The 26,276-nt window shown below is 39.9% G+C and overlaps 1 protein-coding gene and 1 pseudogene across 1 annotated transcript in view; one reads left to right on the top strand and one right to left on the bottom strand.

The window, feature by feature from the left end:
- Positions 1-26,276, top strand: part of LOC114506247 (transient receptor potential cation channel subfamily C member 4 associated protein) — an 86,039-nt gene that overhangs the window by 18,918 nt on the left and 40,845 nt on the right. Inside the window, exons 2-6 of the mRNA XM_028523804.2 lie at positions 9,812-9,940; positions 13,872-13,988; positions 18,368-18,425; positions 20,430-20,485; positions 24,798-24,926. Coding sequence (XP_028379605.1) covers positions 9,812-9,940; positions 13,872-13,988; positions 18,368-18,425; positions 20,430-20,485; positions 24,798-24,926 — 489 coding nt within the window. The remainder of the gene's footprint in view (positions 1-9,811; positions 9,941-13,871; positions 13,989-18,367; positions 18,426-20,429; positions 20,486-24,797; positions 24,927-26,276) is intronic.
- LOC114506248 lies at positions 3,178-3,521 on the bottom strand (annotated as a pseudogene).

Here is a 26,276-nt window from a genome sequence, read left to right as displayed (position 1 = left end):
CAAGTCATGAAAGGCAAGGACCTACGTCCCAGATTGCTCTGTCCAGCAAAGCTTTCATTTAGAATGGAAGGGCAGACAAAGTGCTTCTCAGATAAGGTCAAGTTAAAGGAGTTCATCATCACCAAGCCCTTATTTTATGAAATGTTAAAGGGACTTATCTAAGAAAAGAAGGTAAACAAAACATGTATGGTAAAATGACAGCAAACTCACAATTATTAACAACCACACCTAAAACACAACCAAAAGAAACTAAGCAAACAACTAGAACAGGAACAGACCCACAGAAATGGAGCTCACATGGAGGGTTAGCAACAGGGGAGTGGGAAGAAGAGAGGAGGGAAAAGGTACAGAGAATAAGTAGCATAGATGGTAGGTAGAAAATAGGGGAAGGACAATAGTATGGAAACTGTAGAAGCTAAAGAACTTATGACACATGGACATGAACTAAAGGGGAGAATGTAGGTGGGAGAGGGTGTGCAGGATGGAGGGGAATGAAGGGGGGTAATGGGACAACTGTAATAGCATAATCAATAAAATATATTTTTAAAAAATGACATAGCCAATACAATAGCTGTCCAGTGTGAATGAAAGTTGTAGCTATTTTTTGTCAGATCCACAAAATACATAGTATTTTGGTGTGCCACAGAATTTTAGCAATTAGTTTATACGTGCAGTGAGGTGAAAAAGGTTGAAAATCAGTGATCTGGGTAATCATATTTGCGGGCATAGTTAGTCATAGTATTCTTTATTGTCCTTTCAATGGCCAAGGGATCAGTAATGATGAGCCATCTTATGTTTCCTTTTTTAAAAAAATGGTGGCAGCCCTGGCCAGTTTGGCTCAGTTGGTTGGGCACTGTTCTGCAGTCGAGGGGTTGCTGGTTTGATTCCTGCGTGGGGCGTATGCCTGGGTTGTGGATTAGGTCCCCAGTCAGGGCCTGTGCAGGAGGCAGCGACCAGTGTTTCTCTCTCATGTCGATGTTGCTCTCCTTCCTTTTCTCTTTCCCTTCCCCTGTCTTTGGAACCAATAAAATAAATTTATTTTTTAATTGTGGTAGCCTGGGGTGATGTGGCTCAGTTGATTGGAGTGTTGTTCCATAACAAAAGGTGGTGGTTTCCATTCCTGGTCAGGGCATATACCTAGGTTGCAGGTTTGATCCCTGGTCTGGATGTGTATGAGGAATGTAGGCGCGGGTGGGGCATGTGGTGGGGGTGGACAGGGGGAGGTTGGTGGCAACCAAATGATGCTTCTCTTTTACATCAATGTTTCTCTCTCCCTACCTCTCTAAAAGCCATGAAAATGTCCTTGGGTGAGTGTGAAATAAATAAATACAAAACTGTGGTAAAATAACATAAGTTTACCATCTGGCTTCTTTCAGGACTTGTCTCTGATTTTCTCTGCTTTGGATATGATATGTGTAGAGGTAACTATTTATCCTGCTTGTTGTTTCCTGAATTTTCTGGATCTGTAGTTTGGTGTCATTAATTTTGGAAAAAATCTCAGCCATTTTATTTTCAAAGTGTCAATTTTATTTATCAGAATCTTCTGTGTTTGGCAGCTTGTAGCATCACTAAACACGCCCATAGAAACATTTAAAGTGCCCACAACAGAACTGTTTCCTTGATCAAAATTCCACCAAATTAAAATGAGAGGTACAAGGGAATAAGAAGCATAAATGGTTGGCACAAAGTAGACAGGGGGAAGTTGAGAATAGTATAGGAAATGGGGAAGCCAAAGAGCTTATATGTATGACCCATGGACATGAACTAAGGTGGGCGAATGCTGGTGGGAGAGGGATACGGGGAGGAGGGGACTTAAGGGGAGACAAAAAGGGGGGAAACTGTAATAGCATCATCATAAAATATATTTTTTAAAAAAAACAAGGTACAGTTTTCTTTCAACTAAAATTTACTTTGCAGCTGTGTTGTCCGGATGTACAGCTTTTTTGACGGTTTGTTTATGGAATGTACAGAAGTGCTGCTTTGGAAGACAGAGGAGCTGTTGTTTTGGCATTTGACTGGCAATGCACTTGGAATAGTTTGTGGGACTTGGATTGGAAATCAGAACATCTGACTGACTCAGATGAAAAAGGTTGAAAATCAAAGATCTAGGTAATCAGATTTGTGGGCATATAGTTACCCATAAAATCCCTTACTTATCCCTTTAATGTCCAAGGGATCAGTAATGATGGCCCCTCTTTCGGATGGCTTTGTAAGGTTCTTTGCCAGTCATTATCCTCATAAGCCCTCAGAATCTTTTACACAGCTTTATTTCCTGTCATGTTTTATTATGACACAGCTCTGGTTCGGGGAATGTTATGACATTTCAATTATACATTGTAAGAATGGCGTGTTCAAGTTAATTAGTTATGATTCTGGGCCTTGTTCTGGATATCAATTATTTTCTTGCAGAAAAAGGAGCAAGAATGTGTGTTTTCCCACTTTGTTCTCACTGCTGGTGAGTTTGGGCATTACACCATAAGTCATTTAGAATCATCTTGTTTTTTTCTAAAGATTCAGTTATCTATCTATCTACCTACCTACCTATATATATATTGCTAAAGAGGACAATTCAGCATTGTGCAGAGTCATCTCCCTGAGTGAAAAGTTTTTCTTCATTAAGATCTGTTATCTGAAGAGAAGATAATTAAATTACCCTTGGCGCCATATCACTTTATCTTTCGTTAAATCTCTGTTGATTTTTTTTATATCAATAACAGGAAAAAATTTTACATGTAGAATTTGTTATTATTTCGATATAAAAGGGAGTCTGATTACCACCATACTTTTGAATGGGGATAGTAGCAGTTACTACGGTTGCTTGGCTTATACATGATTTTATGTTAGAGGTCATCACAGCAAATCTATGGTAAACCTTTACATCCAGAAAAGACAGCCCCAAGGTAGCACATGGTTTTCACACAGAGATTTGGTGAGATAAAGCTGTGTGCTTGCTTTTGGAGATTGAAAGTTCTTATTCTGTAATGAATCTCACATAAAACACGGTAAAGCTCAGCTATTTTTCTCCCTCTCTCCCTTCCTTCCTGTCTTCCTTCCTTCTTTCTTTCCCAATACAAAAATTTAACAAAAGTTCAATGTGAAAATGTACAAGACTCGATTTTTATATTGTAAAACAGGAGATGTGGAAAGGGGACATGGAAGCAGTTGGTTTCTCTGGTGAACACAGCCATTCTTTATACTCGTTCCAAGGCTTCTAACATGATGATACAATTTCCTTGTATTGCCACCATTCCAATATTGTTCTGCTGTGTACTAGTTGCCACGTCCACACATTCATCTATCCCAAGATTCATAAAGGGGTCAAATCCCTGCAAGATTCCTTGGACACGTCTACCACCATTTCATTTCAACAATAACTTCTTGTCCATAAATTTTTTTTAGCTCGGGGGGGTGAGCTTTGCTCATGGTGTCTGTTCAGTGAGCTCAAAGATACCTCCAAAAGGAATTCTTCGCCTCTTACTCTCCCCTCTTTTTTCTTCTCTTACTCCAGTTACACAATTACATATATATTATACTCTTTATAGTTGTCTCAGGCTTTTAGATACTCTGTTCTGGGTTGGGTTTTTTGCTGGGGAGAAGTTAATTTTTTTACTTTGTACTTCAGTTTGGGAAGTTTTTATTGACTTATCTTCAGGAGTGATGATTCTTTCCTTGGCCATGCACATCCGTCTACTGATGAGGCTATCAAAGGCATTCTTCATTTCTCATGTATTTTTTTTTAATTTTTAGCCCACTATTTATTTATTTTATCTTTATTGATTTTTAGAGGGAAGAAGTATGAGAGAGAGGAGCATCAATTTGTTGTTCCACTTATTTATGAATTCATTGATTGATTCTTCTATGTGTGCCCTGACCAGGGATCAAACCCACAGCTTTGGCATATTGGAACAGTGCTCTAACCAAATGAGCTACCCAGCCAAAGGCCCATTGTTTATGTTTTAACTGGGCTATTTGTCTTTATTATTGAGTCATAAGAGTTCTTTATATTGTCTGGATATTAGGCCCTCATCAGACACTTAGGATTTACAAATGTTTTCGCCCATTCTGTGGATTGTCTTTTCACTTTCTTTGTAGTGTTCTTTAAAGTGTAATTGTTCTTTTTTTAGTATATTATTGATTATGCTATTACAGCTATCCCATTACCCCCTCCATCCCCCTCCACCCTCTCTCCCACCCACATTCCCCCCTTTAGTTCATGTCCATGTGTCATAATTTCTTTTTTAATATATTTTATTGATTATGCTATTACAGTTGTCCCATTTCCCCCTTCACTCCCCTCCACCCTGCACACTGTCCCCCACCCACATTCCCCCCTTTAGTTCATGTCCATGTGTCATAATTTTTTTAATATATTTTATTGATTATGCTTATTACAGTTGTCCCATTTCCCCCTTCACTCCCCTCCACCCTGTAAACCCTCTCCCACTCACATTCCCCCCTTTAGTTCATGTCCCTGTGTCATAAGTTCTTTAGCTTCTACATTTCCCATACTATTCTTGCCCTCCCTGTCAATTTTCTACCTACCATCTATGCTACTTATTCTCTGTACCTTTTCCCTCCTCTCTTCTTCCCACTCCCCTGTTGCTAACCCTCCATGTGAGCTCCATTTCTGTGGGTCTGTTCCTGTTCTAGTTGTTTGCTTAGTTTCTTTTGGTTGTGTTTTAGGTGTGGTTGTTAATAATTGTGAGTTTGCTGTCATTTTACCATACATGTTTTGTTTACCTTCTTTTCTTAGATAAGTCCCTTTAACATTTCATAAAATAAGGGCTTGGTGATGATGAACTCCTTTAACTTGACCTTATCTGAGAAGCACTTTGTCTGCCCTTCCATTCTAAATGAAAGCTTTGCTGGACAGAGCAATCTGGGACGTAGGTCCTTGCCTTTCATGACTTGGAATACTTCTTTCCAGCCCCTTCTTGCCTGCAAGGTCTCTTTTGAGAAATCAGCTGACAGTCTGATGGGAACTCCTTTGGAGGTGACTGTGTCCTTATCTCTTGCTGATTCTAGGATTCTCTCCTTCATTTTTACCTTGGCTAATGTAATTATGATGTGCCTTGGTGTGTTCCTCCTTGGGTCCAACTTCTTTGGGACTCTCTGAGCTTCCTGGACTTCCCGGACTTTCTGGAAGTCTATTTCCTTTGCCAGAATGGGGAAGTTCTCCTTTATTATTTGTTCAAATAAGTTTTCAATTTCTGGCTCTTCCTCTTCCCCCTGGGGTACCCCTATAATTCAGATGTTGGAATGTTTAAAGATGTCCTGGCCGCTCCTAAGTCTCTCCTCATTTTGTTGGATTCTTATTTCTTCATTCTTTTCTGATTGTATGTTGTTTACTTCCTTCTGGTCCACTCCATTGATGTGAGACCCAGCTTTCATTCCATCACTATTGGTTCCCTGTGCATTTTTCTTCATTCCACTTATGGTAGCCTTCATTTTTTCATCTAATTTGTGACCAAAATCAACCCATTTTGTGAGCATCCTGATCACCAGTGTTTTGAACTATGTAACCTGGTAGGTTGGCTATCTCTCAGTTGCTTAAAAGTATTGGTTCTGGGGTTTTCATTTGTTCTTCTGTTTGAGCCCTCTTTTTGTTTTTTTTCCCCCCTTTGGTCTGGTCACGCTTGTTACGTACGAGGGGCGGAGCCTTAGGTATTCACCAGGGCGGGTCACCCCAGTCGCTGGGTTGTGACGTTGTACGTGGGGGCGGGGTCGAGAGGGAACAATGGCGCTTGCTCCGTTCTCCGTCTGACTTGAGTCCCTTCCGCCGCTTCCTGCAAGCAAACTGGGCCTTTCTGGTGCTAATTCCCGTGTGGGTGGGCTTAATGCATACCGTGGGTCTTTCCGAGGACCTCTCCTGTGAGTCTGGGAACCTCTCCCTGCACCTCAACCCCCCACAGGTATTTTTAATCAGTGACCTGAGGCTCTATTTCCTGGCGCTGGGACCCTGGGACTGCTTGGTCAGCCAGCTGCCTTGTTCTCAGTGCCTTGCATCACAACCGCCGCCTCACTGGGTCTGCCAGTTACCACCCCTTGCGGAGGTCTGCCTGCTGCAGTCTTAGGGCCCCGGTTCCAACGCTCTCTGTGTAGTGGGATTCCTCCCTGCCCGCTTCCCGGCTTCACCCCTCCTACCCGTCTGGGCGTCTGTTTTAACTCCTTGGTTGTCTGACTTCCATACAGTTCCATTTTCTGTCATTTCTGGTTGTTACTCTGTTTCTAAATTGTTGTTGTCCCTATCTTGGTTGTGTGAGGAGACACAGTGTATCTACCTATGCCTCCATCTTGGCCGGAAGTCCTCTGAAGTTTTTAATATTAAAGAAGTTTAGTTTATTTTTACTTTGGCTGAATATGCTTTAGGTGTCATCTGTGAGACCATTGCTTAATCTAAGATTATGAAATTTATACAGTGTTTTCTTTTCAGTTTCAGCCCTTAGATTTAGGGGTTTGATTTTGGTTTTGTTTGTTTGTTTGTTTATTTATTAAGATTTTTATTTATTTATTTTTAGAGAGGGAAGGGAGGCAGAGAGAGAGAGAGAGAAACATCAGTGTACGTTGCTGGGGGCCGTGGCCTGCAACCCAGGCATGTGCCCTGACTAGGAATCGAACCTGCAATGCTTTGGTTCACAGCCCGTGCTCAATCCACTGAGCTATGCCAGCTAGGGCTATGTTTGTTTTTTTTTAAATGATGTGAAAAAGGGTGTCCATCTTCATTCTTTTACTTATGGATGCTAGTTGTCCCAGCAGCATTTGTTTAAAGGACTTTTTTCTTCACTGAATTGCCTTGACACCATTGTCAAAAACCCGTAAATGTTAAGTGTTTATTTTTGGAGTCTCAGTCCAATTACTCAGTAGACAATTGATCTAAGTGCCAGTCAGTCGTATTGTAAACTTGGAAATAAGGAAGTGTGATTTTTTTCCAATTTCATTCTTCCTTTTCAAGGTTATTTTGGCTATCCTGAGTCCCTTACATTTCTATATGAATTTTAGGATTTGCTTGTCAATTTCCGTAGTGGGGCCAGCTTGGATTTTGATAGGAACTACATTTGAATCAATATGGGGAGTATTGCCATGTTAGCAATATTAAGTCTTCCAGTCCATGAACGTTGATGTCTTTCCATTTATTTAGGCCTCCTTCCTTTTGTTAAATTCACTCCTAAGTATTTTGTTCTTATTAATGCTATTATAACTGGAGTTGTTTTTCTAAACTGTGTTTTGTGTTGTTCATTGCAAGTGAATAGAAATTCTTCTGATTTTTGTATATTGATTTTGTATCTTGTGGTCTGCTGAACTTATTAGCTCTAAAAGTTTGTATGTGTTCCCTAATATACAGGTGGGACAGGAATAGGTTTCAGTTGTGCATGAAACACAGTTTATTCTTGTACTATTATTTATTAATTATTGTATTATTTTCCATATGAACAACTGTAAACCTACTTTGCCCCACTCTGTATTCTATATACAAGATCATGCCATCTGCAAAAATAGTTTTGCTTTTCCTTTTCAATCCAGATGACTTTATTTCTTTTTCTTGTCTAATTGCCCTGACTAGAATTTCTACTACAATGTTAAATGAAAGTGGTGAGAGTCAACATCCTTGTCTTTTTCCTGATCTTAGTAGTAAGGCAGTCAGGCTTTCACCATTAATTATGAAGATAGCTGTGGTTTTTGGTAAATAACCCTTTATCAGATTAATTACATTGATTGATCGTTGTACTTTGAACCAACTTAACATTCCTGGGATATATCTTGCTTGGTCTTGGTGTATAGTTGTTTTTATATGTTGCTGGATTTGGTTTGTTAGTATTTTTCTGGGGATTGTGTCTGTTCTCATAAGAGACATTAGTCTGTAGTTTTCTTGTGATGTCTTTGTTTGATTTTGGTGTCAGGGTAATAATGGCCTCATAGAGTGAGTTGGGAAGTATTCCCTTGTATTTAATAGAAGGATCTGGACTTGCGCTTTTTGTGGCGGGTAGTTCTCTTTGTTTTCTATTGAATCACTAATTTGATCTCTTGTGAGCCATGAGATGTTCTGTTTTTTTACCTTGAGTCAGTTTCTTTGTTTGCATCTTTCTAGGAACTGGGCTATTTTTACTAAGTTATCTATTTTGTTGGCATACAATTGTTTCTGGTACTCACTAATAAACTCTATTTCTGTAAGGTTGGTAGTAATGTCCTTTCCCTCATTCCTGAATTTAGTAATTTGAGTCAGTGTAAGTAAAGTGTTTATTTTTATTGCTCTATTCAAAGAACCAACTTTTGATTTTGTTGATTTTTCTGTATTATTTTCCTGTTTGGCAATTTTACAGTAATCTTTTTAATTTCCTTGTGCTTGCTTTCTGTTTGGTTTACTCCTTTTATGCCTAGTTTCTCTTGGTGGAAGTTTGAATAAGTGATCTAAGATCTCTCCCTTTTTAAAATATGAATGTTTACAGCTATAAATTTGTCTGTAAGCACTGCTTTTGCTAAGTCCCATAAAATGATGTTTGTTTTCTTTGATTTCCTTTCAAGGAAAGGAAAGAGGTTTGTCCATTGTTTCTGACTTGGATTGATTTGAGCTTACTTGATGGTATGAAATTGCTAATAGTTGATCATTTTTTACTTACAGAAATTGTAATTTCCCATGGTTCATCCTAATACAAATTACTGTCAAAAACATCACCTCCCATTACCTTAGAATTATCTTGTTTTTACAGTTAAACAAAACATGCTCAAGAAGGATAATGGGACTTGTCTAGGTTGCTAGGACTAATGTGTCAGGATAGACTAAGACATTATTGAAGACCTGCATATCCTATAATAACAGTTACAAGGAACTTCTAATCTGATTGAGGGACAGGTGCACATGAAAATAATTGACATCCAGCCCCAGATAATGGTTGTCCCACTAGTGTTAGTGGAAATTGTGCCATAATTGATTAATGTACCTGTTATTAAACTAATGCCTGGCATTCTTTGAGAGAAAGAAGGCATGCATGACAAACAATTTAGTACCCTCTGAAGGAGCTTGGGTTCTACAGGAGGAGGTGAAGAAATGAACTGTTAGTTATGGTACAGTAGGATAAATATTAGATAAGGGCCCAGCAGAAGGGTGCCAACTTACTCTTTTAGAAAGAAGAGGTGAAGGCCAGTCAAGGAAAATTTGGGGCCATTTGGATTGCATTTTGAAGATGGAGAAGGAGCTTCCAGATAGAAAAGACAGGGAGAGGATATTTTAGGGGAAGAACATGTGCAGAGGGGCACAGAGAGAGAATATATTTATTTGGAGCCTAGAGTGTGCATTGGGCAATGGATGAGGCTAGAAAGGAAAGTAGGTGATAGGATGTGAAGGGTGTTGTATCACAAGGCAAGGGGTTGACTTTTAGCTTATAGACCATTGGGGAGCCTTTGGAGGTTTCTAGAAAGAGGACTTTGAATTACTTGTCCTGGGTGGATTTGGGAGACAGCTGCTTTCCTTTGCCCTGTATGCTAGTACAGTTGTCCCTCAGTATCTGTGGGGCATTGGTTCCAAGGCCCCTGCAGATAACAAAATCTGCAGTTGCTCAAGCCCCTTATATAAAATGGCAGAGAACAATGCGTACAGGCAGCCCTCCACTCCCATGGACTCCCAGCCACAGTTCAGAAATACTGTTTTCAGTCCGCAGTTGGTTGAATCTGTGGATGCGAAACCTGGGGACGCAGAGGGCCGACTGTGTATTTACTGAAAAAAATCCACACAGTTCAAACTCCTGTTGTTCAAAGTCAACTATACTTCTTTCCTCACTGTAAAATGTTTCTTTCTCTTTTCTTTTTTGCCTCACAGTTCACTGAGACTTTTTTGACAGAGAGGGACAAACAGTCCAAATGGAGTGGAATTCCTCAGCTGCTCCTTAAGCTGCATGCAACGAGCCATCTCCACAGTGACTTCGTTGAGTGTCAGAACATCCTCAAGGTAATTCTTTCGGGCCTTGGAGGGACTGCAATTCAGGGCCTCCAAGTGATACAAGAAGTCGGCTTTTTTTTTTTTTTAGTCCCTCTTTCAGTCTACTTTTTAAAATAGCTTGTTTTTATTACGTAAGCTGTAGAACATTTGGGAAGTTCAGAAAAGTGCAGAGGAAAATAAAACTCACCTATAAAGAAAATAAAACCCTCCCACCCAGGGATAATCACCACTGAGTTCCCTGTGTATGTCCTTCTGGGCTTAGCTTTGTGTCAGTGCTTGCTTAATTTGGGAGGTCAGCACTGTGCCCTGGGACTGAGATGACTTTCTTTTCGAATGGGGTTTAAAAGATCCCATATGGCTGAAGATTCATGGAAGTGGCCTTTGTGGTTGTTGATAATTACAATTCACATAAGAAGATTGAAGGGACTAGACTTGGTGGTTGGGGGAGAGATGGAAAGAATGCCGAGAGATACAATAAAGCAGTTCTCAAACTTGAGCGTGTGTCAGAATCACCTGGAAGGCTTGTTCAAACAGCGTGCTGGGCCCCACTCCTGGAGTTTCTGATTTAGTAGGTCTGGGGTTACCTTATCTAAACTTCAACTTGCGGAATAGGTCCACATTTGAGTTTAGAGCACGAGCTCTAGCTGCCATTGAAACCCGTGCAGGTTATATTTGGTCATAATGAAATTTAATGATACAGTGTTCTTCAGAGGTGAAGTTTTGGTTATTCTGTCATATAATAAGTCATTCTAAAATATAATGCGCTCCAGAATAAGCTTAATCTTTACCTTTAAGAAGATGTTTTGGGCCTTATCCACTGCGAGGATGAAGACCACTCTCAGCAATTACTGTCGACATTTCAGAAAATGTGGGCATCGCTCTGAAGGGCTACACAGTTACTGTGAAGGGCCCTAGAGGCATGCTGCTAAGGGACTTAATTATATCAATGTAGAGAACTCAGTCTCTTTGGAAAGAAAAAGAGGAGACTCCAGGTTGATAAGTGGTGGGGAAAAGAAAGGAACTGGCCACTGTTTGTACCACCTGCCATCATGTACAGAACGGATTGAGGGCGTTAACGCTGGGCTCCCATTACAAGATGAGGCATGTATGTGCTCACTTCCCCATCCATGTCATTATTCAGGAGAATGGTGCTTTTGAAGTCAGAAATTTCTTGGGTGAAAAATATATCTGCAGGGTTTGGATGAGGTCAGGAGTTCCTTGTTCAGTATCTCAAGCCCAGAAAGGTGAGGTAATTCTTGAAGGAAACAACCCTGAATTTGTATCAAATTCAGCTGCTTTGATTCAGCAAAGGCACAACAATTAAAAACAAGGATATCAGAAAATTTTGGATGGCATCTATGTTTCTGGAAAAGGAGCCCAGCAGGCTGATGAGTAAGATCTAAGTTTGTTCAGCTTCAGAAACGGCAGGATGCTGAATGATTCCTCACACTTATTTATGGTATTTTAAAGATGCAATAAAAGTCATGTATTGATTTGAGGGGGCAAAAAGATGTTTTGTATTCTTGATCTTCTCATAATCTGATTAGGATAGAAATAATTATAGCCTCTCTCACTTGTTTAAAAACACTTTGCAAAGAGTTATATATTATTTCATTTGATTCCTTTAAAACCTCTGCATTATGAAAGAGGAGGAGGAGAAGTAGAAGGGAGGGAGGGAAATTAATATTTGTGAGTGCTTGCTGTGTGATCATCATTTCTTTATTTCATCCAGCAAATACTTGAAATTTACTGTGTTCCAGGCATATTTAATTCTTACGGTAATTTCATGAGATGGGTGGTATTTTTCTTTGTGTTAGTCTCGAATATTTTGATTGTCAGTAACAGTACCTCCCTCAAATTGGGGGGAAAAAAGATCTTTTATTGTCTCACATAATTGCCAAGCAAAGGTGTGAATTCAGGAGCTGAACAGAATTGGGTTGTCCATTTCTTATCTTGACATGTGTGTGTGACCTCAAGTTCCTCCACGTAAACATAGGTCCAGGGTGACATTTCTACAACATGGGCTAGCCACCGAGGCGAGTGGAATGGAAGACTATTGGTTAGGCCTGATCACCTGCTCCTGGTGACAGCCTCAGCAGAACCATGTGGAAAGTGGGGAGGGACATTTCCTCTAACGAAACGGGGCTGTTAACCTGAAGCAGAGAGAAAGCTGCTGGGCAGGAAAAATTCAGATGCTTTTTATATTCTCCCTTTTCGGTTGGAAAAAAATGAGACTCAGCCAGAACCCTGTGGCTGCTATATGATGAGCCCAGCTTTGTCTTGTCCAAAGAGAAACTTCCACTGTACTAGGCTGCCAGCAGGAAGTGCTTCCTGGTTTTGTAGATTAGAAAAATGAGATCCAGAGAAAGTGGTTCAGTCACTAATTATGTGACCCGAGGCAACTTTGTAAAATGAGTAAAACTGTACTTACTTGATTGAATTATTTTAAGGATTAAGTGAACTAAAATACAAAAGCCCAGTGCCTGGCATATAGCAGGTGATCCGCAAGAGTGAGTTCTGCTTTTGTTGATGTGTGGTACCTGGACCAGCAGCATCAGCATCACTTGGGATCTTGTTATAAGCGTACTTTCCCAGACCTCACCACAGACCTATTGAAATCCTGCAGTAGTCTGAATTTTAAGAAGCCCTCCAGATGATTACAGTGCTCACTGGTGTTTGAGCAAACAGTGTTTGCTCTAGCCCTTTGTGATCCATGCTCCCTCACAGGTTCCTGAGGAGACAACATAATGAGGAGGGTTCTGGATTCTTCCTACTCTCTCCCCTATTTCATCCAAAATAGTTTTGTTTTCTTCTGTAAGCACAGACTCTGGAGCCAGACTTCTGTGTTTCAGCCCTGGCTCTACCACAGGTGACACTGACAAGCTTCCTTATTTGTAAAATTGGGATAAGTTACTGTTGTCTCTCACAGGGTTGTGAGGATTAAAAAAGATAATACATGATGTGCTTAGAAGCAGATATTAAATAAATTAGCTATTACTACTACTATTACAGTTTTCATTATCATCAACTTTTCTATAAGACTTAATTTTTTCTATTGCCCCATTCTATGAACAAAGGATTCTTTGGCCTCTCCCAATCTGACACCCCTGCACTACATTGGCTGTATTAAATAGCTGCTATGTCTTGGGACCTGAGGCTCATACAAAGAGGAATCCATTTCAGTCTTCAAGGAACATTTAATCTAGGGGAGAAATAACATATGTTTGTGAAGAGGTACAAAGTCAAAATGCTAAATACCACAATGAATTACAGATTGCTTTGGGGGTTCAGGGGTACGTTAGAATGCCTCTGGCTAAGGGGAATCAGAGAAGACTTCCTGAAAGAGGTGATACTTGAGCAATGTTTTGGTTATCTGTTGCTGCAGAACCAGCCATCCCAAAGCTTAGTAGCGTGAAATAATAATCACCATTTATCTCTAACAATTTTAGAAGTCGATTGAGTGGTTCTTTTGCTTCATGTGATGTTGGGTTGGGCATTGAATCGTCTAGAAGGTCCAAAATGACTTTACTCACATGCCAGTAGGTTGATGCTGACAGTCAGCTGGCGATCAGCTAAGGCTATCAGTCCTGGCCTCAGTTCTCCTCGTGGCCTCAGGAGGTGTCCATGTGGGTCTTCTCAGGGCGTGCTGACTTGGTTCCAAAATGGCAAAAGCCAACTTTGCCGATCTTTCTTAAGACTTAGGCCAGAATTGGCATAGTGTCACTTCTGCTGCACTCTACTGGTTGAAGTGAGTCACCCAGACTCAGTGTGGGGGATGATTCTAAAGGGGGTGTGAATACCTGGAAATGTGGTTCATTGAGGGCTGTCTTTGGGCTCACGGGGATTTAAGTTGTAATTAAAATGCAGACTGATGCTTGGGTGTCTGGTTTGTATTAGATACAAAAACTGAATGTCTCTCTGTGCACTTTCTTTAAACTAGGAAATTTCTCCTCTTCTCTCCATGGAGGCTATGGCATTTGTTACTGAAGAGAGGAAACTTACCCAAGAAACCACTTACCCCAATACATATATTTTTGACTTGTTTGGAGGTGTTGATGTAAGTAGTTGTTTATTATTTCTACTGCAATTATTACTACTTAATGGTTCAAGAAGTTAACCCTTGAAATGGAAGACAGGACACATTTCAGAGTATATAGGAAACATTTGAGAATTTTAACTTTTAAAAGCTCAGTAGCACTCACCTGTTGAAATAGCATAGCTTTTACTTTAGAAGATTTGAATTATTTGAATTGATAGCATAGCCACCTTTGCTTTGTAAAGCACAAAGTTAAAGGAATGTGTCCTACTTCCCACTGTCCTCTCCTCAGAGGCAGCTGTGATTACTAGTCCTTGCAGATGTCCTTCCAGAGATTTTGTGTGTGTGTGTGTGTGTGTGTGTGTGTGTGTGTGAGAGAGAGAGAGCGAGAGAGAGAGAGAGAGAGAGAATAACCCCACCACCCCCACTTTAGGTTTCTTTTCTCCCCATACAGAGGTGGCATACACAGGTATACACAGGTACATTGCCTTGTACCCTACTTTTCCATGTAATTTTCTAGCTTGGGGATAGTTTCATTTGCAAATGGGTAAATCTGCCTCATTTTAAACAGCTCTGTAGTATTCCGTGGTATGACTGTGCGATAATTTATCTACCCAGGCTTCAGGGGATGAGCATTTAGAATTTTCTCACACCTTTCCTATTACAAACAAATTGCAGTAAAGGTTTTTGTACACAGTTTTGTGTACCTGTGAATATATACTGTACCTTTGGGATCAAAGCATCTGTGTCTTTTATTGTTTATAAACTTGTCAGTTTACATACTGAAGAGGTTTTTTTCAGCTTACATCCCAGTAATGAAGGGTAAGAGTGTTCATTCATGCACATCATCACCATCAGTGTGTGTGTATGTTTTCATGGACTTCACAACTGAAGTAGAACTTGCACACAGAAAAGCACACCAGTAACACCTGCGGAATAAGTTTACCTTTGCCACTACCACCTGAATCACAAAACAGAACATTATGGGTACCCACTAGCCTCCTTTACCAAACATAACATTTTAAGTATTTTAAATGTACTTACTAAGTAGGTATGAGAAAATGGTATTTCTTCATAGTATGTTTACAGCCTTATTGAGATATAATTCACATACCACACAATTCAGTCATTTAAAAATGTACGATTCAGGGGTTTAGTGTATTCATAGATATGTCCAGCCATCACCACAGCCAGTTTTAGAATATTTTATCACCCCCAAGAAGAAACCCATGTTTTAGCTGTTACTCCCCTAGTCCTCCAGCCCCCACCCCCAGCACAGACAACTGTCACTCCATTTTCTGTCTCTACAGATTTTTCTGTTCTGGACATTTAATAGGAATGGAATCATGTAATATGTGATCAGTTACAGGCTTTTTTTACTTAGCTTAATATTTTTAAGGTTTATCCATGTTGCATGTATCAGCACTTTTCCTTTTTATGGCCGAATGATGGTTTATTGTATGGGTATACCACATTTGTATATCCATTCTTCAGTGATGGACATTTGGGTTGCTTCTACTTCTTGGCTATTATGAGTAATGGTGCTGTTAACATTTGCGTACAATTTTCTATGTAGACTTGGATTTTTCATTAATTTGGGGTATGGAAGTGGGATTATGGTGTCATGTGGTAACTCTTAGGTTTAATCCTTTGAGGAACCATTAGATTGTTTTCCAGAGCAGCTGCACCATGCCCACCGGCCATGTGTGGAGGCTCCAGGTTTTCCACGTCCTCATCAAAACTTGCTGTTATATGTGTTTTTGAGTATACCAGTCCATCCTAGTGGGTGTGAAGTGGTACGTCGTGGTTTTGATTTGCATTGGCTAATGGTGTCCACATCTTTTTATGTGCTTATGTGGTATTCGTATGTCTTCCTTGGAAAAATGTCTCCTTTTCTCATTTTCTTTTTTTAAAGAGAGGGAAAGAAACATCAGTGTGTGGTTGCCTCTCGCGTGCCCCCCCCCCACCACCACTGGGGACCTGGCCTGCACCCCAGGCATGTGCTCTGAATGGGAATCGAACTGGCAACTCTGTGGTGCGCAGGCTGGTACTCAATCCACGGAGCCATACCAGCCAGGGCTCCTTTTCTCATTTTTGAATTGTGTTATCCTTTCATTATGAGTTCTAAGGGTTCTTTATATATTCTCTCCATAGTTTTTAAAATTTGCATTTTTCTATGAAAGAGATTGAATATCTTTTTGTGTGTTTATAAGTTGTTTCTTTTCTGCTGATTGTCTGTTAGCGGCTTTTGCATTCTTTCTATTTAGTTACTAGGCTTTTCTCTTACTGGTTTTCTATCTAAGTTCTTTCAGGTTGCTATAATAAATGTTACAGACTGGGTAGCTTATAAACAACAAAGAATTTATTTCTCACACTTGTGGAGCCTGGGCAGTATAAGATCATTGCACTGACAGGTTTGGTGTCTGGTGAAGGCCCCTTCCAGGTTGCAGGCTACCCACTCCGTGGGAAGGGCTAGGGATCTCTCTGGAGCCTCTTTCATGAGGGTGTAGTCCCATTCATGAGGTCTCTGTGCTCATGACCTCATCACCCCTGAGGCCCTGCCTCCTGATGCCATCACATTAGGCAGTAGGGTTTGACATAGGAATTTGGGGTGGTTACACATTCAGACCATAGCAATATGCAACTACTCTTCATTTTTAAAGGTCCTTTGGCTTATCTGTTGTGTTTTTTCCTAGTTGGACAATTGAATTTTGACTTTGTTTATGGTCATTTTCAATGTAAAAAGGTTTACTTTTTAGGTTGTCGGATTGATCAATCTTTTCTTTTTATGGCTTCAGAATTTTGTTTCTTGCTTTCCCCACTGTTGGATTATAGACTGTGTCTATGTTTCCTTCTAATATTTTAAAGTTTTTATCATGTATGTTTAAATTTTTGCATTGTTCCAAATTGATTTTGAATGAAGGACTGGGACCCTCCTTTTTCCCCGGGATACCTGTCCTTACACCCGCCACTGGGATGGCGATGAGGGAGGCTTCCAGGGTTGCGCGGTTCTGCATCCCCATGCAGGTGGCGATCGCACAGGGACGGTGTTCACTGTGTGGAAACCGGAGCTGTACCTGCTGCACCGTCTTATACTTCAGTTTTGGAAGAGTTTTCTTTCCTTAGAGATGCCATTTTCTACAAAAGTAAAGATTGAATATTAAACATTTGCATACATATTGTTTACCATAGACTTTATTCTCTAATTCCTTCTCAGCATTTGCTCTGCTGGGCAGTCCGAGTGGCCCTGTACATTTACTTGCTAGTTGGCTCAAGAGAACCCCCCCTCTTCACTTCTGAATCATTCATCAAGGAATTTACTTAATAGAAAGCAATGTGTTTATGGGAGGAAAAAGAATAATGTGGGTCTCTAGCCTCATGTCTGTTTTTAGTGAAAATGTGACTTTCTCTAGCAGGTGCCTGTTAGATGTCCACCTTTGGACATCTTTGGATCAATGGTTCTAGACTTCATGGTGGTTTTCTCTCCTACAATGAGTTAGATTGGCTTCTCCAGGAACCTGTCTGTTCATAAATACGGGCTTTATTGGGTCATTTTTGCCCATCGCTGACCTCTAGTTGGGTCCATTTTTCTTGCCAAACTCCCTCTGTTGTTTATTGTGTTTAAGTCTTCAGTCTTCTTTGCTATTGCTTAGTTGTCTACTATTGAATGTGGGGTATTGAAGTGTTTAGCTAGGACTTTTGAATTGTATTTCCTTGAATTCTGCCAGCTTTTGCTTCATTTATTTTGAGGCTTTGTTACTAAGTATATCTTTGTTTGTAATTATTATATCCTCTTGGTGAATTTACCCTTTTAAAGTTGTAAGTTGTCCTCTTTTGTTTCAACAGAATGGGTTTTTAATGCATATGCTCATTGTAAATAGTTTAATCAAAATTGTGTTGTATTTAAATATGTAAAATCAAAAATGAGTTCATATCATCCCTAGTCCCTGTAGAAATAAGTATTGGCAATTTATGGTCTCTCTTTTGAGATTCTTTTCATAAAAAGTTTATAAGAGAAAACAGATGTTCTTTAAGCAAAAGAAGAATCTTAGTGATATTCTGCAGCTTTTAAAAAATTAAGCCACATTGGATCCCAAAGATTACCTAATCTAAATATGCTTATTTTTTAAAATGAGAAAAGTGAGGCTGTTCTAGGGGCATTGACTTGCCCAAGTTTTCATGGGGAATAGGAGACTAAGCTGGGACTGGAACCCAGGTTTTCAAGTGGTGCCGAGCTCATTGCCCTGAGCCTCGCTGCCGTCTGCCTGTGTTGGGAACAAGAGGCTCTTGTACTACTGTTACAGATATTTGGGCTGTGAGTTAGCACAGCAGATTGTTTTATAAGTTGTGCTTTGAATTAATTTTGAAGATTTAATCTTTAAAAAAAATTTTTTTTGTAGCTCCTTGTAGAAATTCTTATGAGGCCTACAGTCTCCATCCGGGGACAGAAACTGAAAAGTAAGTATACTTGTCGGCCACTTCCTCATTTTCCAGCCTGCTGATAAATGATGGTGGTTTCCAGGAGTTTCTCTCCGTTCCCTTTCCAACTCTTAACAGTGAGAATGTGCTTTACATCCAGCTGCAGGATGCTCTCTGCAATCCCAGCTAATAGCTCTATTTGTTCAGTTTGTACTAGGTAGAAATATAGGCTGGTGCTTTAAAAGAAAAAGTGTGAAAACCACTGGGATAACAGAATTACATCTTCGTACTTTTCTAATAGTCCTTGGGTCCAGCTTTTCTGTTTTCTTTGGAAATTCTTACTTCTCATACATTGTTAATTGAGAGAGTAACCTAATAAGATAAAAAAATATTTTTATTGTTGTTATGAAAGTGATACATGCTCTTTGTAACAAGTTTGGTCATTACCAGAATGCATATAGTAAAAAGTAAAAGGGTTTTTTGGTAGTGCATTATTTCCTAAGCTGGGCAGTGGGCACATGGGTATTATTTTGTTATTCTTCTTTATCATTTATGCATGTTACAAATACTCTTTTTAGGTATTCAATATTTAATTTTAAAGAAGAGTAAGTGCACTTTACTTAGCATTAAAAGCCAGAGATCGCTTAATATTTGACGAGCACTCTTCTACAAACATCACATATATATTTTTTAATTAAAACAAAATTTCTTCCCTAACATCAACATGACATACTTTATAAGACCTCATTCGTAGGTACAGTAGCAGTGAAGAGGATTCATATTCATCTTTGAATATTCATATTCAGCTTTTTATTCCCATCTACATTGGTTCTTCTGTTCTCTGTCTACCCACATAATCTTCATAGCAAGTAATATCTGGTAATTACTGTTGGAATACTTATTTATTCTCTCTCTCACTAGATTTATAAGTAAATCTGCTCTAGAGTTGGTGCTGAATAAATATTTGTTGCACTAATGAATTCTAATTCTCTTCAAAAATGAAAGGTCTGGAAATACTGAAATATACTTGTCTGGTTTTCCACCTACTTCGAAGTCATAAAATAAATAAACCAAAAAGTCCCAGTAGGCTGAAAGGTAGAGGTGAGAGGTAACAGGACACCTGCAGCATCACCAGGTCCTCTCAGATAACCCACCTGGTCAAGCTAGCTTGTTGGGACTGCCTGTTGAGATCTCATAAGGAGACCCAGCATTTTTAGAGGTTGTAGGAGCATAAGGATAAATGGAAACAGTTTTTGAAAATAAAACGAATGCCAAACAAAACACTTTGTCCATGGCTCATACTCAATTTTATCATTTTCTAGTTTGGGGGGTCATAAAAATTTATTTTTCCTTTTTGTCTTACCCTCCTGTTCCCACTCACAGGGAAATAGCTAGTTTTTTATTACATTGATAGGTCGGGCATCGAAAGCCATTTCCGTAACGTAAATAACCAAAACCAAAACAAAACAAAATACCTGATGAGTCTGTAGTAAAAATTTTGTAATTGTTTGCTGCTAGTAGAACTTTCTATAGAAATTTATAACAAGAGGTGTCAGTATGCTTATACTTTGGATTCTAATAATTTAGCTTTTGAAAATGTATCTTAAGAAACCAATTCAACGCAAGCATAAAAAGGCTACTCTTACATATTAAGTTGTTGTTTATTTTTTGCCTATTTAAATAGCAAAATATAAAAAAAAACAGCTAGAACTAAAGCCTTGGGTATATTCTAAGCAAGCTATTGTACAAAGGGAACATGGCATATTTTAAATGATGATATCACCACAGATTGAAATTATGAAGACTTGGGAGCATAATAAGAAAATGACTACTATATCAAACCAAAAGCAGCCTATAAATTGGTTTGTAGGTTCTGATGAGCCATGAAAATCTTTGGTAAATAAGGACTGGAATGAGATATGCTTACAAAAAAATAATCATCTTGGAGGAGATTATGAGGAATAGTTGTTTTAAAAAAATTTAATATAGGTATATTGTCTTTTTAATGATAAAAATAACCAGTTATTATCCATTTGCTTGCAGTAAGTGATGAAATGTCCAAGGATTGCTTGAGCATCCTGTATAATACCTGTGTCTGTGTAAGTACCCTGCCTCTGGGCCTGCATTTTTCTCCTCGCCACATTTGCAATACGTGAGAAGGGAAGATTGAAGTGAGGGTGGTAGACATGAGAGCTGTCTTCAGACATTGGAGGAATGCGGCATATTTATGTGGTGTGAGAACCAGAACTAACAGGTGGAAATTATGGGGAGGCAGTTGACTCTGAAACAACATGAGTTTGCAACTGCATGGGTCCACCCATGTGTGACCTGCACATGGTTCAAACCCATGTCATTCAGGGGTCATCTGCGTTTTCAGTTCACAGTTGGCATTGGTGGATGCGGAGAGCTGACTGTGGTTGCATGTGGACTTTCAACTGCATGTAGTCCCTTTGTTGTTTAAGGGTCACTGTAGTTGTTAAGAGCCAAACCCTGGAGGTGTCCAAGCAGAGACTGAACAATTACTTATCAAAGAGGTAGAAGCATTGGAAGAGTGTCTGTGACCTTTAAGATAACTGATTATGCCTATTTTTTCTCTTTTTAATATATTTTATTGATTGTGCTATTACAGTTGTCCCATTACCCCCCTTCATTTCCCCTCCACCCTGCATACCCTCTCCAAACCACATTCCCCCTCTCTAGTTCATGTCCATGTGTCCTAAGTTCTTTAGCTTCTACATTTTCCATACTATTCTTGCCCTCCCCCTGTCTATTTTCTACCTACCATCTATGCTACTTATTCTCTGTACCTTTTTCCCCTCTCTCCTCTCACTCCCCTGTTGCTAACCCTCCATGTGATCTCCATTTCTATGAGTCTGTTCCTGTTCTAGTAGTTTGCTTAGTTTGTTTTGGTTATTGTTTTAGGTGTGGTTGTTAATAATTGTGAGTTTGCTGTCATTTTACTATACATGTTTTTTACCTTCTTTTCTCAGATAAGTCCCTTTAATATGTCATAAAATAAGGGCTTGGTAATGATGAATTTGTTGAACTTGACCTTATCTGAGAAGCACATTATCGGCCCTTCCATTCTAAATGAAAGCTTTGCTGTCTTGGTTGTAGGTCCTTGCCTTTCATGACTTGGAATACTTCTTTCTAGCCCCTTCTTGCCTGCAAGGTCTCTTTTGAGAAATCAGCTGACAGTCTGATGGGAACTCCTCTGTAGGTTACTGTCCCCTTATCTTTTGCTGCTTCTAGGATTCTGTCCTTCATTTTTACCTTGGTTAATGTAATTATGGGTGCCTTGGTGTGTTTCTTCTTGGGTCCAATTTCTTTGGGACTCTGAGCTTCCTGGACTTCCTGGAAGTCTATTTCCTTTGCCAGAATGGGGAAGTTCTCCTTTATTATTTGTTCAAATAAGATTTCCACTCGTTGCTCTTCCTCTTCTCTTTTGGGCACCCCTATAAATCGGATATTGGAACGTTTCAAGATGTCCTGGAGGTTCCTAAGCCTCTCCTCATTTTTTTGAATTCTTATTTCTTCATTCTTTTCTGTGTAATTGTTTATTTCTTCCTTTGGGTCCACTCCATTGAGGTGAGACCCAGCTTTCATTCCATCACTATTGGTTCCCTGTGCATTTTTCTTCATTCCACTTATGGTAGCCTTCATTTTTTCATCTAATTTGTGACCAAAATCAACCCATTCTGTGAGCTTCCTGATCACCAGTGTTTTGAACTGTGCACCTGATAGGTTGGCTATCTCTGAGTTGCTTAAAAGTACTGGTTGTGGGACTTTCAATTCTGTTTGAAGCATCTCTTTTTTTTTTTTCCTTTGGTCTGGTCACGCCTGTTACGTAGGAGGGGTGGAGCCTTAGGTGTTCACCAGGGCGGGTCACCCCAGTCACTGGGTTGTGATGTTGTATGTGGGGGCGGGGTCGAGAGGGAACAGTGGCGCTTGCTCCATTCTCCGGTCCCTTCTGCTGCTTCCCCCGAGCAAACTGGGCCCCTCTGGTGCCAGTTCTCGTGTGGGTGGGCTTGTGCACGCCGTGGGACTTTCCAACAACCTCCCCTGTGAGGCTGGGAGTCTCTCCATGCGCCTCAACCCCCACAGGTATTTTCAATCAGTGCCCCAAGGATTTATTTCCCAGCTCTGGGATCCTGGGTTGTGGGCAGTGCCTTGCTTCACAATTGCTGCCTTGCTGGGTCTGCTGGTTGCCACCCCTTGGCCAGGGCCTGCCAGTTGCCGCTTGCGCACTCAGGTCTGCCTGCTGCGGTCTTGCATGCCCCAGATGCCTTACGTGCCTGGTCCCAACGCTCTCTGCTCTCTGTGCCACGACCCACACTCAGCTGCCCGACTCCACCCCTCCTACCAGTCTGGATGAACGGGTCTATTTTAACGCCATATTAACAACTCTATTTTTTTGTCCGACTTCCATTCAGTTCAGTTTTCTGTCAGTTCTCGTTGTTATTCTGTTTCTAAATTGTTGTTGTCCCTATCTTGGTTGTGCGAGGAGGCACAGTGTGTCTACCTATGCCTCCATCTTGGCCAGAAGTCGATTATGCCTATTTCTTCATTCTCCTTGTCGGAAGACAAAACAAAACAAAACCAAAAGTCCTGCCCACATACTGAGCAGGACACTGCTGTATTGACCACTGAGTGAGAAAGAATGGTGAATAAAGGAAGAAATTTGGTAGAAAGAAAAGAGCACAGTACTTAGTGTTAGAACTTGATTTTGAATTTTAGCCTTTGGCTTAGCGCTTATTAGTTCCTCTCCCTGAGCTGTAGTTTCTTATCGGTAGAGTACAGTTACTAATCATACTAACATCATAGGGTTGTTGTGAGGGCTCAGTGAGATGATAGGTGTAAAAGTACTTTGTAAAGCAGTGTACAAACGTTAGTTTTTATGAGACGTAATACCTGTCTTGGGAACCTCTGATAAACTATACACAGTGAATCTTAATATGGGGCAGAATGAAGCAGGTGCTGTTAGAGATGTGAAACCTGTATGCTGTGACAATACAAAGGAAGGTTTAATTTCATTTCTTGCCTCATTCAGAAAAAAAGGTTTCAGGCACCTTACAGGAATATTTGAAATCTACCAAAATCATGAATTTAGACATAGGTAAGAATGGAAAGGATAAAATAAGGTGAGGATATGACATACATCTAGGAATTGGGCTGATATAAAAATGTAGACCATCTGCAAATGTAGACTCATCTGCATTATGGATGGTGCACAAACTTGGGTTTAAGCTTCTTAGCAACCAAGACAGATAGGGGAATGCATTTTAACACTTACACAGCTCGCCATCTGTAACAGTTCTGCGCTCGAGAAATACAATGCAAGCCACTTCAGTTACTTTAAATTTCCATGTAGCAGCTTTTATTTTAAAGAAAGAAATAAAAAGCAGTAGGGATAAGTAAAGTTAATTTTAATAAGTTCAGAGTTCAAAATAAATATAAAGATATTTACATTCTCTTTTTTTTGAACTGATCGTTCAAAATCTAGTGTTTTTACACTTGGCACATCTCAGTTGAGACTAGCCATATTTCAAGTCCTTAATAGCCACATGTAGCTAGTGACACAAATAGGCACAGACAGAACTATAAGATAAAAATCAACTCATTGTTCAGGAAATGCACAATGATTCTTGCAGCTAAGGCCACAAAGGAATTGTCCTATTTTTAAAAAAAAAGGTCTGTATGATGTAATTGACTTTATCATTGATTGGCTTTTAGAGTTGCAAATACCAGTCCTCAGGGACTGGGCAGAAAACAAGAAATGTTTGAAGATGCCTTTTCTGGAGTGGGGACTTGTGTTGTGCAAGTTGTGATAAACCTGGAGTAAGCATGGCCTGCCTGAAAGACATTTAAATTCAGAAATTTAGAAGTACTGTTTGCTGGTCAAATAAAACTTGGCCTACTGTATGCTAGTTTATAGCTCCTGTTTTAGGTAACAAGCAGATACTAGGTCCCGAACCTGTGAGGATTATCATTGGTGAAAACAAAAAAAAGCCCTCTTCAGGGAAAGGCATTTGCACACAGTGTTTTGTATGTAGCTTTAGGGATTTAAGACCCAAGCCAAGGGTTCCTGATGTAATGTGGAATCGTGTTTCCTAGTAGCTGGAAGGAATATCTTGCCCTTTTTTTAAGGTTTTATTTATTATTTTTTTTAGAGAGAGGGGAAGGGCAAAAGAAGGAGTGAAACATCAATTTGAAAGACAAACATCGATCAGTTGCTCTTGTATGCACCCTGACCAGGGACTGAACCCATAACTCAGGATGTGCCCCGACCGGGAATTGAACTGGCTGCTCCTCACCTTGTGAGATGATGCCCAACCACCTGAGCCACGGGTGAAATATATATATATTTGTATTTATAACTTATTCTCCCTTTTCTCTCCTCCCTTATGATAGACGGAAGGAGTTACAAAGCGTTTAGCAGAAAAGAATGACTTTGTGATCTTCCTGTTTACACTGATGACGAGTAAGAAGACATTCTTACAAACAGCGACCCTCATCGAAGATATTTTGGGTGTTAAAAAGGTGAGCTATGTCCTCCAGCAGGTAGGTAACCACATGGGGGAGGGTGTCTCAGATGGTTGGATTCTGAAACCAATTTTCTTTAAAAAGAAAAATTGTTCCATACTCCTAGTGTTAAAATATCTTTTTGTGTTACTTAAATATATTCAAGTAAAAACTAGGTTGTACTTTATGTACTTAATGATGGGTCTTAATATGATTATAAAACCTAAACAAATATACAAATTGAAATTAAACTAATTATAAAACTCGAAAGTTCAGATTGATCTCAGGGATTTAATGTGATGGCTAATGTTACTTTGCCAAAATCAAATTGCCCTTCACAAATTATTATAATGCAAGATCTTTTTAGCATTCCTATTTCTGTATGCTGCATGATTTCATTCTCTTGCCACTCCTCTCCGTTTGACCTACCGTGAAACCTTCATTCGTTAGGATGTTTCCCTCTGTGATGCTTGATTCTGACTTTCACTCGCTAAGTTCACCTCTGTTTTTCCCGTCAGTTGTCAACAGTTAATTGGCACCAACACAGGAGACATAAATATGAACGCTGAAGTTCAGCCACTTGGTCATAAGATAGACATTCAGACGATCCAGAATATGCTTTAAAAAACAAACAAACTACAATTGAAATGCAAATACTAAATTAAAAGTTTATCATTGAGAACTCACAACCCAAGAAAACACACAGACTTCTGTTAGAGAATCACTGTAGTAGATTTTTGGGGTATTGCTGGCTAGGACCTGAAGCCTGTTTCTCCAGTCTTTGCCCCAGACCTCCATGTTGTTGCAGGTTGGTGGATTCCTTTCTCTTACTACTGAGGAGGCAGGAGCCTTCTAGAGTTGGCGTTGCTGGGAAAAGGCACCCGTATGCATTGTGTTTTCCCCAGCTTTTATTTCTGTCCTTCTGCTGCACTTTTCCTCAGGGCCTGTTTGTTATCACCCAGGCAGAAGATGTATAAGAGGCTCATTGTCTGTAGAAACACATTGGAAATGTGTGCAGGTCCCAGACAGACCCTTTGTGCCCTTTGATGAAAAGACTTTGTTATTTTTCCACCAACTGTGTGTTCTAGCCAGAGTGTGAGAGGGGGCTTCCAGGGTGGAAATTCCAGTCTTCCTGGCACTATCAGCACAGGAGTTCAGAATGGCTTCTTCTGTGTTGCCAAAAATGTTGATGAGTTCTGCTAGACATTATGGGTACCTTGATGCAGTTTGCAAGGGAGACAGACGCCATAAAGAAGGCACCCAAGCCACAAACTGGGAAAAGGTATTTGCAACTAACAAAGGATTAGTAGTCAGAATTTATCAAGAATTCTTAGAAATCAGCAAGAAAAAGATAGTTCAGTAGAAAAA

This window comes from Phyllostomus discolor, chromosome 9 (assembly GCF_004126475.2).
Source record: "Phyllostomus discolor isolate MPI-MPIP mPhyDis1 chromosome 9, mPhyDis1.pri.v3, whole genome shotgun sequence".
NCBI lineage: Eukaryota > Metazoa > Chordata > Mammalia > Chiroptera > Phyllostomidae > Phyllostomus > Phyllostomus discolor.
This window is presented reverse-complemented; position numbering and strand designations above follow the sequence as displayed.